The sequence below is a fragment of the Lethenteron reissneri genome, chromosome 12 (assembly GCF_015708825.2).
Source record: "Lethenteron reissneri isolate LAM-NWPU_2019-01 chromosome 12, ASM1570882v1, whole genome shotgun sequence".
NCBI classification, from domain to species: Eukaryota; Metazoa; Chordata; class Hyperoartia; order Petromyzontiformes; family Petromyzontidae; genus Lethenteron; species Lethenteron reissneri.
Genome location: NC_083790.1, coordinates 3,292,912 through 3,312,526, shown reverse-complemented (window position 1 = coordinate 3,312,526; position 19,615 = coordinate 3,292,912). Strand labels below are relative to the sequence as shown.

The window sequence follows — 19,615 nt, the reverse complement described above, 5'->3', positions numbered from 1 at the left end:
CCAACGTGAGCATGTTGAATCTCTGTTTATGTGATTCAACATGCAGAATGCACAGCCTCTTACCAATCTACTGCATCTACTGCTGGATTAAGCGCCCCCCCGTCAGCCATGACAGTTGTTTGACCATACATTTAGATTTAAAGCTTTCGTGACTGCAGGGATTCATCTTCTTGGTTCTTTCGGTAAAGTCATGTAGAAGGGAAATAATAAAATAATAAAAATAAAACATAATAAAATAATTCTCACGACGTTTCGGCCACAACGCAAGCAGCCGTCCTTAGGTGAAGAACAGGTCTGTCATTCAGACGCTGTCTTCCCGACAGACCTGTTCTTCACCTGAGGACGGCTGCTTGCGTTGTGGCCGAAACGTCGTGAGAATTTATATTTTATTATGTTTTATTTTTATTATTTTATTATTTCCCTTCTAGGTGACTTTACCGAAAGAACCAATAAGTTGTTTGACCATACTTCATCACGCTTCGTGACTGGTGCAAAAATGGGAAGCCGAGAAACGATCCAAAAGCTACGGCACACTGAACGACGGACTGCGCCAGTAGAGGGCATCCTCTTGTGAGCCCGTGCCGGTGAAGTCATCACCAATAATTCTAGATTTGAAGCTTTCGTGACTGCAAGGATTCATATTCTTGGGATTTTTCGGTAAAGTCACGTAGGTAAAACATGTACTGGATACAGCGAGCGTGCTGTGACGGTTCCACCTGAAGACGGAGGCTTGTGTTGCCTCCGAAACGTCGTGATTTTTATTTTAATTTAAATTTTTTACCTACGTGACTTTACCGAAAAAACCCAAGAATATAATCACTACTAAGTTTAAAGTGGGTGATGTTGAAGCAGACTATCTATGATGAAGGTGGCTTGATTCTGTTTGAAAACTACTCGGGAGAATCTTCTTGGTTCTTTCGGTAAAGTCACGTAGAAGGGAAGTAATAAAATAATAAAAATAAAACATAATAAAATAATTCTCACGACGTTTCGTCTTTTAGACGCTGTCGCCTCGACAGACCTGTCTTCACCTGAGGACGGCTACTTGTGTTGTGGCCGAAACGTCGTGAGAATTATTTTGAGATGTTTTATTTTTATTATTTTATTACTTCCATTTTACGTGACTTTACCGAAAGAACCAATAAGATGAATCCCTGCAGTCACGAAAGCTTTAAATCGAAATTTACTCGGGAGAAATGGTGGGGATGAGCTCTGAGGATGTGGCTGGTGATAGTCGGAGCTGAGAAAATAATATGAAGGAACCTGAATCAGGATTGTGCAAACGATGACATCGGATGCACTGGCCCCATGTGCTGCGATCAATGAACATTGGGGTACAGGTAAGCAGAAGTCCCGAGACTGACTCGGCAATGATTTGCACAGTGCCCAGCGTCCATGTATGGGTCGATAATAATTAATTGTTAATTGACATTATATTTCTCATTTCAATAAATGCAACACGACGTGGTTTGAAGAGGACGGCAATAAGGAAATGAGGTGTGAAAGAATGATCACTGTGGCTTTTTCGCTACAAAAAGGAAACGAATCTAAACTAACCTGAATTATTGACAAAATGTTAATTGTGTTTATGAATGAAACTAGATCCGCGCCTTATTTGTCCTCATGGGGAAATAAAGTCACTGTTAGATTTTTGTTATCGGTGGGGCAGTAGCACAGTGAAAGATTCATAATCAACGTTTTTGGGTTTGTTGTAAATTTGGGTTTGTTGTAAATTTTGTAAATTTTGTAAATGTTATGGTTTCACACTTCAACACACCGGTGGGCTAAAGCAGTGAACTATTTGTCTTTTGTCAACGTGACACTTTTTTACTGATTGGCCATGTCGGGTGGTGGAGGGTTACGACACATTTATAAATAACGCGATCTAAACCCAAAAACGTTGATTATGAATAATATTGGTCGCCAAAGCCTACTACGTGTTAAACAGTGAAAGATTTCCGTAGGATATTCGAGACAGATTAATCACACACGGCCGTTGGCATTGTGTCGCGGTTACCACCTGACATTTGCAATTCAAAAGTCGCTGGCTCGATGTCCGGGCCCGGCAGTTGAAAAAATGGATCCCGTCCACCCAAACATTGAGATCACCACGGTCGCGTGTGGAGGGGTAAAATGTGGGAATTCCCACCTCTTCCCAGACGTTTGGCCAGCTATGGAAGAGTAGGCCAAAAAAAACCTCCAGAGGGCCTCTCTAGGGCTCCCTGCAGTGGAGGGCCCTGCCGTCAGCAGCAGCGTGAGCAAGCAATTGCAGAGCTGCAATTTATTCTTTCATCTATTTTATACATTTTTAATGATGAGTCAAAATCAAAGTGATTTGCTGCTCAAATGAGTAGCGCTGAGCCAGTGGTGAAAGTTCCAAACTTCAGGTGCGAGTCTGCCCACAGCACAATCACACTGTGGACTTCGTCACGAAGCGGTCCTCATTTAACCCACCCAGAGGGATGACGGAATGATGAGCCGATCTCCAACCGGGATTGGAACTCGCGGGGGCCTTCTGATTGCGAGCCGCTCGCTCCGCCGCTGCGCCGACCTGGGCTTCGCAGTTTTCACTGGGACTTTGCTCCGGATACGTCCACTCGGGCGATTGTGGTTCATTTAAAGGGCCCTTCCTCCGTAGATCTACTCAGCTTGATGCCCCCGTCGGCTACAAATCATGCGGCCCCCCCCCCCCCCCCGATGGGCGCTTCTCTCACCCGGACCTCGTAGGTGCAGGTGGCCGATTAACGCCGGCACTCGTAGTCGGGGGGGGGGGGGGTGGAATTAAAGGCGGCTCATCGAGCCCCATACCTCGTTACTCGTGGTGGCGATTCGGGCGAACGGCGCCGTAAATCATCGCCCTCCTCAGAATGCCAAGCGGAGCCGCGCATAAATACCGCGACGAGCAGCTCCCGTATGCTTTCGGTAAAAAGAGGAAAAAAAAACCTAATAAGCTGCTGCTGCAAGGAGATGAAAAATACTCGGGCCCGGGCGCTCGCTCTTGAAAATAAAATGTATCGTCGCGAAGCCAGTTTCAAATTGGGTAAAAGTTCCGAAGAGAATTATGCCAGCAGTAGTCGGAGCAGTAACGTTCGCTGCCTCGTTGGGAGAGTCCGCGGAGAGTGATTGAACTCTTGTGCGTGAAAACTCAATGGTGCGAGGTAAAGCATTTAGGCGATGGAAAGTTATTGGATAAAAGAATAATGGGAAGTGATTTTTTTTTTTGCAAGGGACGCTGATGATCATGTTGAAGGACTATCTACGTACACTGTCCAAAATATCTACTGGCGCTTAAGGGTGTTAAATAACCGTTATGTTCCGAACGCTGGTGACATCACTTCGGCACAGATAATTGTGTACCCGTTTCTTGGTGCGTGTTGTAAATTCTAGATTTGAAGCTTTCGTGACTGCAAGGATTCATATTCTTAGGTTTTTTCGATAAAGTCACGTAGGTAAAAAATTAAAATTAATAAAAGTAAAATAAAATAAAAATCACGACGTTTCGGAGGCAACACAAGCTTCCGTCTTCAGGTGGAACCGTCACAGCCACGACAGCTGTATCACGTGATACAGCTGTCGTGGCTGTGACGTGATACAGCTGTCGTGGCTGTGACGGTTCCACCTGAAGACGGAAGCTTGTTTTGCCTCCGAAACGTCGTGATTTTTATTTTTATTTTATTAATTTGAATTTTTTACCGTGTTGTAAATCTCGTGTGCGGTGCTCGTGGGCGTCCGCATGCGTGTGTCCCCATGGTGGCCGCTAACAGCACTCATCCCGCCAGTCCATGCAGGCAGCACAGGCGTATCTCTCTCTCTGTCTTTGCGAATACGTTTTACAGTATGTGCCAAAAGACTGCATGATGGCTAGCGCAGTGCACTACAATCTCGGCATACCTCGGCTCAAGAAAAATCGTCAAATATAGTTCTCGGAAACTTGGCCGCCCTTAGGTGGACGCGGGCTTAACAGTTTGCTTATTGACCTGTGTTGTCCGCTGACCTGTTCTGGGTATGATGTGAAACTGCAACCGGCAACGGTGTCACCTAAACACGTTCATGTGGACGGCAAGGTGGAACCACCTCAGTTGTCCTCGCTTAGTCGTGGCTCAAGAACCCAAGGGCGAGGTGAAGGGTAGGAGCGAGATGCGATGGGATGGAGGGAAGTGCGGGTCATGAGCTTGCTCTTGGGCAGAGACATCAAAAATACAACCGTGCATGCACCTCTATGTGCGGAGCTTAGCCGCAGGTTGAGTGGTATTGGGTGCAGTTGTAATATATGAGGCACCGCGGTGGCGAGATGTTATCTCCCTCACCTGGTATGCAGGAGGTCGTGGGTTCGATCCCGACCCTGATGCATGTGTGTTTGTCGTTTGCATGTCTCTCTCCCCGTGGATTTTTCTCCGGGTCCTCCGATTTCCCCCTCCACATGTAGAAACGTACGCTTGGATTATTTGTCTGCTACTAAAAATTGTCAGGTGATAAAGCACTTCGGTGAGCTATTATTTGTGGCGAAGTCGCTTCTGAAAAAAGAGCGATATGGCTCAGTGGGTTTTACGTTGGTAGAATAATAACAGTGTAAACAGTGTAGGCTGTGGAAAGTGGGACCAGATGGGCTAGAGCCATGAACCTGCCCTTTGCTTTGATAGCTTAACGGTAAAAAAAGATGTCATCCACAGCGCAACGCAAAGACAAAGGTGGCTAGGTATGACGCAGCCCCACCCAATGCCACTCCATGTGCCACTCCATGTGCCACTCCGTGTGCCACAACCAGCCCTGCATTTTGAGATCACTCGAAGAACTGGGGAAGAAAAAATGTTATCTTTCATCTGTGATGAACGAGGTCGCGCGTGTGTGTGTTTGCGTGCGTGCAGGGCGAGAATGGACCTGCGGGCCCTCGTGGAGAAGATGGGCCAGAGGGCCCTAAGGGGCGCATTGGGCCCACAGGAGACCATGGGCCCGGGGGCCCATCTGGCGAGAAGGTGACCTGAGTCTGCTCATCGTGTTTTGCCGGCTTGCAAAAAAAAAACGGCATCGCCTACCCCCCTCTCTCCCCCCCGTCCCCCCTCCATCACTGCTGCATTGCACAAATCAATACACTCCACTTTTATAGCTTCTCATTATATTAGCGCGGCCCTCAAAAAATACCCTCACCACCGTCATCATCGACACTGCTTCCTGATAACAGGAATGTACGCACGTGACATGCTAACACTCAGAGCTCTGATCCGCTGTAATTAACGAAGAGGCAGCAGGTTTCTTCATTTCTCATTGTGATCGGCTTCGTCCATGCAAATGATTTGAACGCACTTTACTGCATACGTGGATATTTGATCATACAGAGTGTGTGCTCTCGTCTGCGTGGAGGCTGCTTATCTGTTTGGCATTCGTTGCTACGCAGTGTGGGAAATGCATTGCAAAATATATCGTTTTTTTTCGTATATAAAAAAAAGTGTTTTTCTGTCGTCGTAAATGCGGGAAGGGCGCTTATATTACCTTGAAAGCAGCATAGCATATGGCATTTGATTAGCCAGTGTTTGTACTCATGTTACGCTGCTTAATTTGTTGACCTGAGCATCACCAACATTATTATTATCATCATAGTAACCGCAACTGTCATTAATCTTTCTCCACTTCATCGCTCCCCAGCAGCACCTCACTCACCTATCCCCATGCTCATCACCATCTCCGTCGCCACCTTTGTCACCACTTGCAATGTTGAAAGGCACTGCATAAATGGCGTATTTTCATCTTTTAAAAACATTTGAAAATCTTCATCACACATTGTTAAAGCGATGCGGAAAATGGTCTCCCGTCGTACCATATTGCCATTAGCTTTTAAAACGATTTCTATTATCTCATTGGCCAGAAGTTGCATTATTTTTCTTTAAGTTTGACAGCTAATTAATTACAGCTGCAAAACCTGTCTCCACGCTCCCTCCTCTGTGCTCTAATGGGACTCTTTCTCAGAGCTATAATGTCTACCGTTGCGAGAGATTTCACGCGTTGCTTCCCTCTTGTTTTGTTTTTATACAATAACGCACATTGAGAAGAGCACAGGGAAAAAAAACAATCCAATATTCCACAGATTTTGTGCAATTTTTATACTTAATGGTCTCTGTTTTGGGTCCATAAAAAGCCATCTGTGTTGTGAAAGTGCGACAGTTATAATCATCTCCCGTGAAAAAAAACCCGTTAATGTGTTGGTATAAATAAAATTATATGCTACATTAACCCGTATACATATGAGAATGGGCTAGTCAGCAACTAATATTGAATTACAATTAACATTTTCAGAGGAGACCATGCTATTAAAGCTCCTGTCTTTATAATAATAATAGGGCTTTCCTTCTTGTGTGTGCTGGTAATATAAAACAATTTAAACATCCTAACCTTGTCGGGATTAAGAGATGTATTTCAATTCGCTGCAGATGCCATAAACTCTCAAAATTAATTAAAAAAAACTGATGTTTCACCCATTATCTACTGCTGGATGAACCCCTCCCACACCCCTCTTCATACCATCAGTCATGGGGGAGGGAATTGTTTGACCATACTTCAGTGTCAGTTCGGCCTGGCGAGGTGCTCCCCCCACGATTGTGAGAGTAAGAAAGGCCGTTGCTGAATATAATCACCCACAACTGCCAAAAAATACAGATGGTCCTATATACACCTGGGGATGGAATGCCATGACCTCCACCTGACCTCGCCACCGAGCTGCCGCTCACTGCTGGGTTCAGTACCAGGGTTCACACACCATTAGCTCTCACTGTTGAGCAGGCCATTACGTAACATGTTTAGGCACGCATTGTTTCATTTATTTATTTCCTTTCTAAGTTCACGGCAGATTCCATCTGAAACGAAATAGTGGAAACGCGCATCAAAGCACGTGAAGGCTATCGCAACTGACTGAGCGCGCGAGTCACCGATGGGGATTCTTTTGGTGCTTTAGAATGGCTGGAACTTGGTGTAAATGATAGATTCCGACCAAAGCTTCATCATTATCATCAGCCGAGTTCTTCCTACTGCTGGACCAATGCCTCTTAAAGCCATGGTCATCTATCACTCTTTTGTGTACGCGCGATCCGTTGTCATCACTCCGTCTCCGTGGTGGGCGTATCCTCTGGGGCATGTTCACTCCTCTGACCGCCACTGCGCATCATCCCTTCCAGTGATCTGCCCTACGCAAGCCAGATCACCTCTGTTGTCGGTCTTCATCGTGCCTTTCACTTGCGTGGAATTTTGACTGCACACCTTGAGAACTCACATTTGTGTTCTTTATGTGAGCCCCAAAATGAGGTTCGCAGCACCATGTATCCTCGAGATTATCTAAGGCTCCTCCTCATGGGCAATAATACCTGGGTGCCGTTGTTCCTCGCAGATATATGGCATGCTTCTGCCTCGTCTCAAACGCCCCCATAGAATCAGGGCAGCCTCCCGCTATAGGAACTAGGAGCCCCTTCAGCAAGTGGCGAGCGTGCTACCACTGGGCCATGTCCACCGGCCCATGCCCGTGTGTCCACGTGACCCCTATGGCGCCCGTGTGTCCACGTGATCCACGTGGTGGCCATACCCGTGTGGCCCAAGAGGGCGATGGGTTTCACTAGTAGGGCAAATTCAGCCTCAAGTTTTTGTATTGTTTTAAGTCTCACGCTCAGCACTTTCAAAAATATACCGTATATGATCCCGAACAATCAACTAACAAAAGTTATTTACTCCCCTGTTGAGCATCATACGAAAAAAAAACAGTGTAAAGAAAGCAAAGGTCACTGCTAGTAACTTGTATGCAGTGTAATTCTATCACGTCTTATCACCATGTCTTTACGCCCTTCTTCTAGGCATATGTCCCATGCATGTTCACGTACTCTGGCCTCTAAACCTAATAATTCATCTATAAAATGTCTAATTTACAGCTCAGTTCTTGCTGCCTCCCCTCTGATGTATGACGCTAGGGATAGGTGGGATATAATCATTCTCTTACCGAATAATATTTCATTTATTGTACTTGTAATTTACAGCTCACTCAAGCTAAATATGTACCGCCGCATTTCATCATGTATAGGCGGAATAGGTAGTGCTTCACTTGGGTTACGTAATGCACAGTGCTGAACAGGTTGATTCGTGTGTGGTATGGGTGTGTATGTGTGTATGTGTGTGTGTGTGCATCCATCGTGTGCCATGCCGGCTTTCATAGGTGCTCACTAACAGCACTTGCCCCAACATCATGTGAAGGTTATACGGGGGATCTTTGCATCCACTGATATTTTTGTTTGTTCATCAGGGTAAGCTTGGAGTACCCGGTTTACCAGGCTATCCTGGCAGGCAAGGTCCAAAGGTATTGAAATCAATATTAATTATGTCTTTACATACACACACTCACACAGTGCGTACATATACTGAACACGTCGAAAGAACAGTTTGACATTAGCCGATTACTTATTTTGTTGGTTAATGTATCTGGATATGTGGTCAATATGCATGTAAACCATTGATTTTATTCTGTATAATATACGTTTTCATTGCAAACAAAATGTAATTAAATGTTTGCATTTGTTCCAGCTAACATTTTAAAAGTCAATAACGTATCTTCCTTTCATTTGTTTAATCTTTGCTTGCAATCGATGTAAAGTAAGATGCATACGAAAGCCGTGGCGATGAAATCCCTGCCCCAACAAAAATGTCCCTTCAAACAATGCCAAAATGAGCAGCTCTAAAGACTCTCCAGTGCTTTCGGCTTGTACCCCGTGTCGTTCGGCACGATGTCCGACGTTTCGCTACACGTGCTCTGATGGTTCCTGAAGAAGCTTCCCAACACGTAGAGGGGAACGTTGGACATTTCCGCCGGACAACACGCGGCACAAGCCGAAAACACATGGGTTTTGGAGAGCCGTACGGCACAACTACGACAATTTGCTCTAAAATAAATTGTCGGTGTCTGCTGCATTGCTCGTAAAGGATTTACAACGTGTCTAAATCAACGAGAAACCTTTCGCCGATGTTCAATTTTCTGAAAAATGTGATGTTTGTTTTGGTCAGGGCTCCACCGGTTTCCCAGGATTCCCTGGGGCGAATGGAGAGAAGGGTGCCAGGGTAAGAGATGTAAAAAGCAATCATATGCCTCGCCCGGTCTTATCACTGCTGGCTGATTGTCAAACATACGCGACCAACATTGCACTTACAGAAGACTAATCACTTTAAAGCCATAGAACATGCCGCATTAAGTCCTGTACACACATTCAGCAGAGTCGTAATGGATTAGCCAATGCCTTACCACGGCATGTAAGCAATTTTGCGTGCAGTGCCATTGTATATTTATGTGACCTTCAATCTCCGATGGAATCAATTAATCATTACTGGGACTTTGTATGAAAATGTTGCCATCATTTCAATCATAAGACGAAGTGAAATGTGAACAATAGCATGCTCGTAAATCTTTGATTTGTCCTTTAGGACATGAAGATACGGGGCTGTCTATTGAATACAACTTTCTCGGCAGTAACTAAGGGCCTCTAAATTTAGAAAAAGCAGTGAGGATCCCGATATTTATATATTTGTAGCCGACGTCTATTGATTTATTAGCCTCTGTGTTGGCGTTGACAGACCCCCCCCCCCCTAAAAGTAGGAGTCAGCATAAGGAAAGAAACGGCACACTTTTAAATTGAGCACTTCAACCGCTGGATGTGCAACGCTTCACGAAGAATGCTTAACAATAAACAACGCTTCATAAATAATACTCCATAAACAACGTTCAATAATTCTAGATTTGAAGCTTTCGTGACTGCAAGGATTCATATTCTTGGGTTTTTTCGGTAAAGTCACGTAGGTAAAAAATTAAAATTAATAAACGTTAAATATTTTTTATTTAACTTTTAGTAATTTTAATTTTTTTAAAGTAAAATATTTTTTAGTTTACTTTTATTAATTTAAATTTTTTTTACCTACGTGACTTTACCGAAAAAACCCAAGAATAACGTTCAATAATAAAACAGCGGGCAGCCCTGCTCTGCGTGCGTTCTCGGTGGGCAGAGTTTTATTCTTGGGTCCCGCTGCCGCTCGTCAAATACGTTGCCGCCAGTGTAAATGGAGTCAGATTTTTTAAACATTTATTTTAGTTCATTCATGGTCTTAGTCTAGTCGACTTCAAATACAACCAGCCGATGAATTAGTCAAGGCATAGTCTGTCATTTTCTAAGTGTAGTCGACAACAGGAGCATTGAATTCAGTCATTCTTATTTTCAAGTGATGGCAGGGAAATTCACCACACCCAGCATTATCAGGTCAGCCAATCCGTGAACTCAGTAAGCTTAGTGAGTCATTTTATATTCGGCATAGGGTGCTCTTTTCGAATCCCCCGGGCTCTGTATACCCAGCAGTATATATTGGTACAACACAATAGGTCAGTGGGCAGGTCGCATATGGTGGGGGAAAGTGTGGGGATTATGAGTAACCTATGGGAGGCATGGAATAGTAGGCGATCTATCTGCTAGAGGTTCTCTCCAGAACTCCCTCTACTGGAGGCCCTTTGACCAGCAGTGGCCCTTCTACCAGCAGTGACTTCAGCAAAAATTGCAGGGGCTGCACCTGTAGACTTTCATGTTGATGGCTTGGCGGGCGATTTAAGAAACGTGTCCATCGTTTCAGCTCGCGTGCCAGGAAATCAAATCGAACTGGCAACCTCAGTCCAGTCTGCTAAGCGTGACGCCAAGGCAGGCAGCATCTTATACCGCAAAGCCCCCTTTAAGTCCAAAAACATAATTTTATTGTGAGATGGAATAACCCCTTCAGTTTGTGATGGAATTACATTCAACAGTTGTGACTTTTCCAATGTCCCAGTTTGCCAACGTAGGATTTACAAGGCATCAAAGAGTTTTTTAAAGTAAAATATCTAAACCTGAAAAAAATACCATTGGGTGTTGTGCTGGAAGCTATCCTAGCGTGAAGGTCGACCAGCACTTGGTTGAAGCTGTCTGAACCATGGTCTTGGTATGTCCGGTCTGTTGGGAAATCTTCTGCCAGCGCACGTGATGGCATTAGCTGAGTTATTATTGAGAGGAGTCTGGTAAGCCTTTGAGAATTTACAAGGTACGGGAGGTGGCTCCGTTCTGAATTTAAATCCGGTCAAAACTTTCACAAGCTGTTCCGTACCTGCTGAGGAATATGTTTTTTGGTATTTGAGCATTATAATGTTTTAGTTACAAACATTTTTTGTAGCGATACTACGTGTGTGTATTTATATATATATTACATTCATAATAGAGGTTTTTTTGGGTTAGATCGCATAAATATATAAATGTGTCGTTAAAACCTGCCACCACCCGACACAGCCAACTAGTAAGGGTTTGTCACGTAAACAGAACGTAGCCAATTCGTCACTAGTACAACACACCGGTGTGTTGGAGAGCCAAGCCACAACATTTACAATCTGAGTACGACGTTTCGCCAGTAATTAAAACCAGCTTCATCAGGCGACAGCCAGATTTGTGGAGAAGTCCATCTGTTTTGTTTCTTACATAGAGGCGTAGATGTGGTGACCACGCTTCTGTGCTCTTGCGCAACGTGGGGGGGGGGGATTACTGAGGCAACGTACATTATGCATGTGCATTATGCAGGCCCTTTGATCTTGTCCTTCCTGTCTATTGTGTGTATTAAAGTAGCCGTACCAACGGTAATCCCTATTGAAGTATGCTTCCCTTTATAGACATGCATTTAAATAATGTATTATTTGGTGATTCGCTTCCATGCACCACTAAGGCAGTAGCTACCTGAACGGTTAATTTTTTTCTTTCAATTTCGATAGATTATCTAATTAGTCTTGGCCAGTAGTAGCTAGTTTTGCACAGAACTTCAACATTATTAAAATAAATTGAGTGTCCTTGTTGGCACGTGTGTTCTGCTACTGCTGACAGTTGTAATTGGGATAATTTAATATTTCTCTGATGTTCATTTTAGTCTCATGCTGATAATTCGTCCTATTTGCCCAACATAACATTTACCACACGTGCAGTTAATCCTGTACACAACTTCTGTTGATCGCTTCGGCAATACATCTTTTGTACCAGATATTCATTTCTGTATTTTATGTACCGTGCCAAATCTGACTCGGATGTTTGGTTTTTCCAAACATCTGGCTAGTTTATCAGTTACTCCCGCAATGTACGGTATTTTGATCGTTTTAAATTTTGACACATTTATATATTTACACGATCTAACCCCAAAAAAACTCGATTATGGATGATATTGGTCGCGAAAGCCTCCTTGTTAAACTGACTAACCCATATGTTACATTTGTCTTCTGTACTAATTAATGTAATATTATTTTTATATAGGGCCCAGCAGGAAAACCAGGACTGGGTGGACAACGAGGACCTGGAGTAAGTTGAATTTAACATTCTCATTATCAATATTATTGATGATGAATCTACTGCTGGATGAAGGCCTCTCCAAGCCTCAACCAATTTGGCTTTTTACAGCTCTTTGATTATACATACATAGCTCGATCTCTCTCTCAGACAGCTATACAGCACAACGACTACAACCACGAAAAATATGCATAGTAGTCTGGGTATATATATATATACTTATATACAGTTACCAGTGGCCGAAATGTTAATGTGAAAGTGCCGGTATGAAACCAATTCGTCCTGCAGCCCTCTGCAGAAACATCCTAGAGCTGGAATAGCAGCTGTGCTGGCATGCGTCCGGTGTTCGAAAAAGTGCCGATGTGGCGTAATGTCGTACACTGGCTCATTTTGACTCTTGTAACGTATTAAATTACCGCAATTCCGTATTCGTATACCCGATAATACAAGGCATTATTATAACCCTTTTTCGATCCACTGCTGGGTGCTGTTTGACCATACTTCACCATGCTGGTCATTGTGGATGGGTGAAAGGGTTTGGGCGATCCACAAATGTGAGCTTTGGCTGGGAATTGAAATCAGGCTTTTCAGGTCCATAGCACAGACTGCTTACCCACTGCGCGACCACTCTACCCCATCCTATTTTTATATATATTTGAATTTGTTTCATAAATTACCCGCAAGCTTATTGACATTTGCGTTTTATAAAGAAATGGCAGCGCGTGCGTAAACCGTGACTGCATATCAATCCTGACGAATACATTTGGCCAAAACAAAAAAGAATGTGAAATTAGAAACTATTCTGGGTGAGAAAAATAATGTGTCTGCTCGAGCCGATAAGGTCACTATGGTCACTTGTATTATTTTGTTATACACACTATTGCACCGATATTATTAATCAGATACGCAGCAGAATGAATGTGCATTGTCCAGAGATACGTTTTTTTTATTAATTTGCACAGCAGTTTACATCATTTTCCCGTGGTATCTGTTGAATGGGGATATCATTCCTGTTTCCCAATGCAGCACGTTAGCAAAGTCTCCGTGTTGGAGATAACCTGCTATTAAGATAAAACTCCGACGGTGTTGCGCGAGCCTCGGTGGGAACGGTGCTTTGTCTTTTGAACCCTGATTTTGAGACGATTTTTCTTTTCCAAGGGACCCAGGGGTGAGAGAGGACAAAGAGGACCGACGGGGAAGGCTGGCCCCAAGGTTAGAAGAGAAGACGTCACCGCGTATAAAAGCGTCCCCCACATCTTCTTAAACGCGAGCAAAGCTTGGAACCATCATGCCCCTACGGCTAATGGGATCCCTCCATTTGCTTTACGTGTGCTATGTTGAAACGTGCGTACGTTGAACTTCTTTCGCACCGTGCGTATCCAACCGTGCTAATCGGAGGTGCGGCGTAAGGACAACAAACTCAACACAAAAATCAGTCCGAAAAAAATGCATATATAAGCAGACCTCCATTTCCCATCTCTTAACAGGTAAATAAAAAAAAATGAGCTTTCATCCATCAGCCCAGTGGCTTTGCAGATCAGTATATCCAGTAGCATTTGTTTACGCTTCGACCTACTGTTTTTACCCATAATGCTCGACAACGAGGCATGAATCCCAGCAGCATGTGCTTTAAAAAAGTGTGACTCATGGAGAAAGCACAGGCTTTGCCATTTCTGGCAATAATACAGGTGTCCAAACACCGAAAAGACACCTATTGCAAGGAATCAAGTCTGCACTTCTGATTAGCACGGTTGGCTACGTACGGTGCAAAAGAAGTGCAACGTGCATACACACATTAACCACACGTGCTTGTGGTAAAACATGCGAACAAAATGTGCTTTGATAATGTATGCATTGTCCCTGAAACTGATTGGGCTACACGAGAGACAGCCTCCTTTACTGTGTGGCCTTGTCTCACCAGTGTTAGACCGGACAACGTCAAAATACTTCGATATGTGCGTTGACTTCAAGCACGAAAATAAAATCAAATTACGCAGGATTTTTTTTTACTGAACATCGATACATTCCAATGCTACGGACATCTCTCTGTAGCAGGGCTGGTCCGGTAGGCAATGTGGCCTAATGTGTAAATAATGACAGTCACTAGAAGCCACCTCGTCTGTGTTTCTTCCATGAGCCATTCGCTAACACACGGGGTGATACTCTGCTCTGCGAGAGTTACAGATGCCTTCCTTTGTCTTGTGACATGACTCCGATGGCTCGATCGAAATACATTTGAGAAAAAACGCCAAAACAAATATATATTTAATATTCTGGTTGTGAGTAGGGCACTCTGGAAACCCACTAACCACCTGGATACTTTAAGGATGCTGTAATATTCTAAAATGCAAAGTTGGATACTTCCGAGCGCTCTGCTATGATTGGCGTGCTAATTTGACATGCAGTTAAATATTTGCGAATGCATGGTGGCCAACGTGGGGAATGAACACGCCGTTGTGTTGACGCCGTCAGTTACGTAATTGTTAAATGACTGGTCGTAAATTGGGAAAGTGTCAGCTCAAATATCACTGCACAGGCTAAATAGAGTCGTGGGGTTGCAAATGGTCTAAATGTGTGCGTATGCTCTGCAGCGTCCTGTTATCTTTTCATGCAAAGATTGATTTCTATATATACATCAGTTTGGTTTCTGTGGTAAGGATTTGAAATCAAATGATAGCAAATTGAATTAGTTGAATTTTCATTGCCTGAGATGATGATGCTGTACTTGCCCTTCTACAGTGTTAAAAGTAGGCATTCGATTCGACCGTGCAGAATATTTCCTCGTCTCAGTCTGCAAACGTTACTTTCATTCTGTGGTTACGCGGTACTTTTAGATTTCGTTTTTTTTTTGTCCCCCTGTACGTGTCATACATACAAAGTTTCGTCGTTTTATATTACTGATTTTATTATTATGTTCACAAAATGCACTCTCATATCGCTACACACGTGATTGTGCATTTCGATCTGAAGTAATACAAATGGGCCCATGTTCAATAAGCGCGATGCCATCGGCGTAAAAGGCATTTTTTTTTTCTGTCTGCCTTCATTTCTTTAAGCGAGGCATTATGAAATTGAGGTGGCACACAAAAAAGCCATAATACCGCTTTCCCAACTGCCGTGACGTTGAAGGTGGGACAATACTCCGCTCACGATTTTCAGGGTTCAATTTAATTAAATGTGAGTTACCAAAAGCGTGTGCCTTAGATTTGTTTTTTTCTTACTTTACTTATTTGTCTTGCTACACAGGGCAGCTCTGGTGGAGATGGACCACCAGGACCACCTGGGGAGAGGGTAAGAACAGTCTGACACCACTTTATTCGAGAGAGGTAGCAATTTGCTACAAATCGCATGTGTCGGCATTATCGTAGCCACGGAGACAGAGTGAGAAAGGGAATCCACACTTTCATTTTAAGTCAACAAAATTCTTTTTGCGCGCTCATAAGAATTTATTGTGAGCAAAACTCAATAACCATGTCCACTTTACTGGCAGAAAGAATTGAAGTAAAAAAAAAACAGAGAACCAAACAACATTGTGGCTCGTAGACGTTTTTTTTGTGGAGGTTGTTTTATATCTGACACTAGCCATTAATGTTGCTGTGAATGCTTGTTCAGTCAAATATGGCAGATGGGCAGGCTTGCAATTGCTTGCTCACTCCATTGATGGAGGAAGGGCCTCGATTACAGAGAGTTCGAGAAAGCCCCTCTAATAAGAGGAAATTTTGGACTAATATTTAACACTCTTTGTTCAGTAACTGTGTTACACGTGTTCATATTTAGCTCTTGATGACCATAAAAAATAGTCACATGCAGCAGAGTAGGTAGAGAATACGTGGATATTTATATATGTATTGCCCTGTAATTCATTTTCAGTGCAAATTATGTTGTGTACATTGGCAGCAATATTTTGATTGGTGTGCATGCGAAGTTGTGGCATCTGCTTTGATGCGATCACAGGGGTTAGTCAAGACGCAACAGTGCTGAGGATTCGCATCTGGCTTCTTGTTTTGTGGTACATAAGTTGTGAAAAGTATATGCGGTTTTATATCTTTCACAACAACAAAAGATAAATGATGTCTACTTAGCCGAGCCTCATGAATTTCGTGATGGCACGGCACTAAAAATAGTTGTTTCATAACTTTATAAAGCATATCAATATGAACGAGCAGATGACAAAGCTCTCGCAATTTTTGTGGGACTTGATCTGGAATTAATGTTTGAATTAATGTCAGGCTTTGCCATTCGCAATGAAACATGCAATAGAAATTTTAAAACCATTTAAGTAGCATTTTGTGCTTGCAGTTGTAAAAGTGTTTTATTTCTGAATTTGTGACCCACACTGCCGAGTCATTTACGATTCTGACACATTGCGACAGCGTCACCCCCTTGTGCCATTGCATTTGGGGCGTGAAATTTATATCTGTTCCGCTCTGACAAACTCTCGGGGTCTTATCGGCCCCGAAAAATAGGCGGGAGCCCATTAAATCGAAATTTCAGTTTTTTTTTTATAAAATGGAGCAGGTAGAGAAGTATGAAAATAAAATAAAATCAAGATTCATTTCTGGAAGTTGAACTCCACTGAAGCAGTGAATGTTTTTGGCTGGCAGAATTTTCCATTTAGATAATAAAGTGGCACGCCAAAACATGATTAATATTTTGAGTGCTGGTTGACTTGATTCCAGAGCCCGGTTTAATTCGTCGAATCCCTTTATGTAAATTCACAGAGTGATTTGCACGTAGAAATCTGCTTGGCAGACATGATAAATCACAGGTGCACCAAATATTGATGAATTCCCACCCCACAGCCACGCTGGCTTTAGAATGCCAATACGCTCTTCGTTAACGGATGAAATGAGTATGATTTTCCTTGTTCGTTTATGTGTGGACTATTCACGTAAAAAATTTATGCACACTTCGATTAGCTTTTTTTTTTATTTGTTGTCTGTCGCATATATATATAAAACATTCGTTGTATATGTGCTCATAACTTTATTTGTTCTTGCACAAACATCTCTTAAAATGGTTTACTTCATTCATGGTCCTGTCTACCAACTCGCTGTGCAATTAAGGTGCACCTCTGTTATACTTTATTAAAACTAGTGTTTTTATGACTTTTACAAAATATATTTTGTATGAAGGAATATATTGATAGCTACCGGTGTGGATGTTTGATGTAGGATGATTATTTTTATGCCATATAGGGTTTACAAGGAGTTCAAGGACCTAATGGATTCCTTGGACCTAAAGGACCAGCCGTGAGTACCGTTTTCTCCTAGCATTGTGCATTGGTACAAAAATGACAATTCAAATTCCACCAAATGAAAGCCTTCCAGAGAATCCCAAAGACTTCTTAAAAACAAAACAACACAAACCAAGTGCAGGCAACAAAACAAGCAAGTCGTGGCCAGAATCAGAGGCAAAAAAAATCAAGGCTGCCACGACGACAGGTCAAGAAACTACAATATTACACAGACGTGGCCATTTTTAACGGGGTGGCCAGCTGCAACAGACTGGGAAGGAGGGCGCCACTGGAAGGTGCTGGGCGAAGAGGAGAAGCCTGCAATCTAACTGGATGTCGGACATGAAATGCCGGACGCGATGGAAGCCGTCTCGGTTATTAAACTAAAACATTTTTTTAATTTTACCATGTAATGCCCAATGAGCTGTATCGCTCTTTTTTTAGAAGCGACCTGGCCACAAATGATAGCTCAACGAAAAGGCCTATCACGTGCAAATGTATTGCAGCCAAATACTCTAAAAGCATGTTTGTAAATGCAAAGGGACAAACCGTAGGACCCAAATACAAATCTACACCACCACGGGAAGAGAGAGAGAGACATGCAAACTCCAAATATACAGGCGTCATGGTCAGGATCAAAACCATGGCCTCCTGCATACCAGGCGAGGAAGTAAACATCTCACCACCGTGGTGATGCGCAGAGAGAAGTGGAAAGAGCGCCACAAGGACAGATACTGGTGAAGGAAACGGCCGTGTCCAAAAAAGCCAAGGGACTAAGAAAAAAGGGTATATGTCGCCAGGAACCAAATCGCAATGAGTTGACCCAATCACAGCAGATCTCGTGAGCTGAGAAGGTTTGAGCCTAGTTAGTACTTGAACGGGTGGCCACAAGTGCTTGCCAGGTGTTGTAGGCGTGAGACCACGTGCTGTGGCCAGGAGATGGCTGCGTTGAGTGTTACCTCCACGTATCCACGAGTTTTCACCAGTTCCTCCCATATTAAGCCAATCCCATATTAAGCCAACCATTGATTAAATTGGTCCAACATCTTAATGCAGAATAATAATACTTCACATTGATCCTGAGCTTCCCTGCATGAATATTGGGCATTCAATGCGAAACCGGAAGCATGAAGCACATGTTGATTATTGTATGACAATTACCCCCCGTATAGCGTTTAACAGACGCACGGTTGGCTACGTACAGTGCGAAAGAAGTTCAACACACATACTTATGCTCATCAAGTAGTGTTGGTTGCGTTGCTTAATAATATTTTGCTATGGTTTGTTCAGGGTCCTTCTGGCAAAGACGGCTTGCCGGGACATCCTGGTCAAAGAGGAGAAACTGTGAGTATAAAGGGCAATGCCTTATTTGGTTATTGTCCAATGTCTCTGCAAGGAGGCTCCCTCTGCCCATTGGTCACGTTAGCCAGAGTTGCCTTCCGAATCAGATTCAGAATATGTATTTGTAGTGGAGGAATCCGATGAGCTATAAAGCTCTATTTCACAAATGTCCAGTCGGGGCGGGTAAGAACGGTACAAGAAAAACAATGCAAAATATGACAGGAGTGCAAAGTTACAAGAAAGGTAAACAAATCACCGAAACACAAACAAAATAAAACTGAAGCATCCCCATTCTACCAGACAAAGCCGACTGAGGTATTAAATAGTTTTTAACAAAAGCAACCTGGCCACAAATGATCGACAATGTGGCCTATCGTTTTGGCATTCACATCGGCAAAAATCATCCTAAATAGTCTAAACGCATGTTTCTAAATGTGGAGGGAAAACCCGGAGGACCCGGAGAAAAAAATCCACGGAGCTGAGATCATCTCAGGTGCAGCAGGTGTGTACGAATGCCACCTTAAAGCCCTATTCACATTGCTTTGTAATCCTGGTGTCAGCTCGCTCGGTTCTCACCCTAATGCACCTTGCACATTCAACACCTTTCTGCGCTTCCAACCCCAGCTTCAGATTATGAACTCGCGTGCGGGGAATTTTCCTCCAGATACTAATATCACACCTCACAGTG

General features: G+C 43.3%; 1 protein-coding gene across 2 annotated transcripts in view; it reads left to right on the top strand.

Annotated features, from left to right (window-relative positions):
* Positions 1–19,615, top strand: part of COL5A3 (collagen type V alpha 3 chain) — a 169,679-nt gene that overhangs the window by 88,899 nt on the left and 61,165 nt on the right. For both annotated transcript variants that reach the window (XM_061550444.1, XM_061550443.1), the window contains 8 exons: positions 4,866–4,973; positions 8,273–8,326; positions 9,028–9,081; positions 12,318–12,362; positions 13,509–13,562; positions 15,597–15,641; positions 17,549–17,602; positions 18,877–18,930. In XM_061550444.1, the coding sequence (XP_061406428.1) occupies positions 4,866–4,973; positions 8,273–8,326; positions 9,028–9,081; positions 12,318–12,362; positions 13,509–13,562; positions 15,597–15,641; positions 17,549–17,602; positions 18,877–18,930 (468 nt within the window). The remainder of the gene's footprint in view (positions 1–4,865; positions 4,974–8,272; positions 8,327–9,027; positions 9,082–12,317; positions 12,363–13,508; positions 13,563–15,596; positions 15,642–17,548; positions 17,603–18,876; positions 18,931–19,615) is intronic.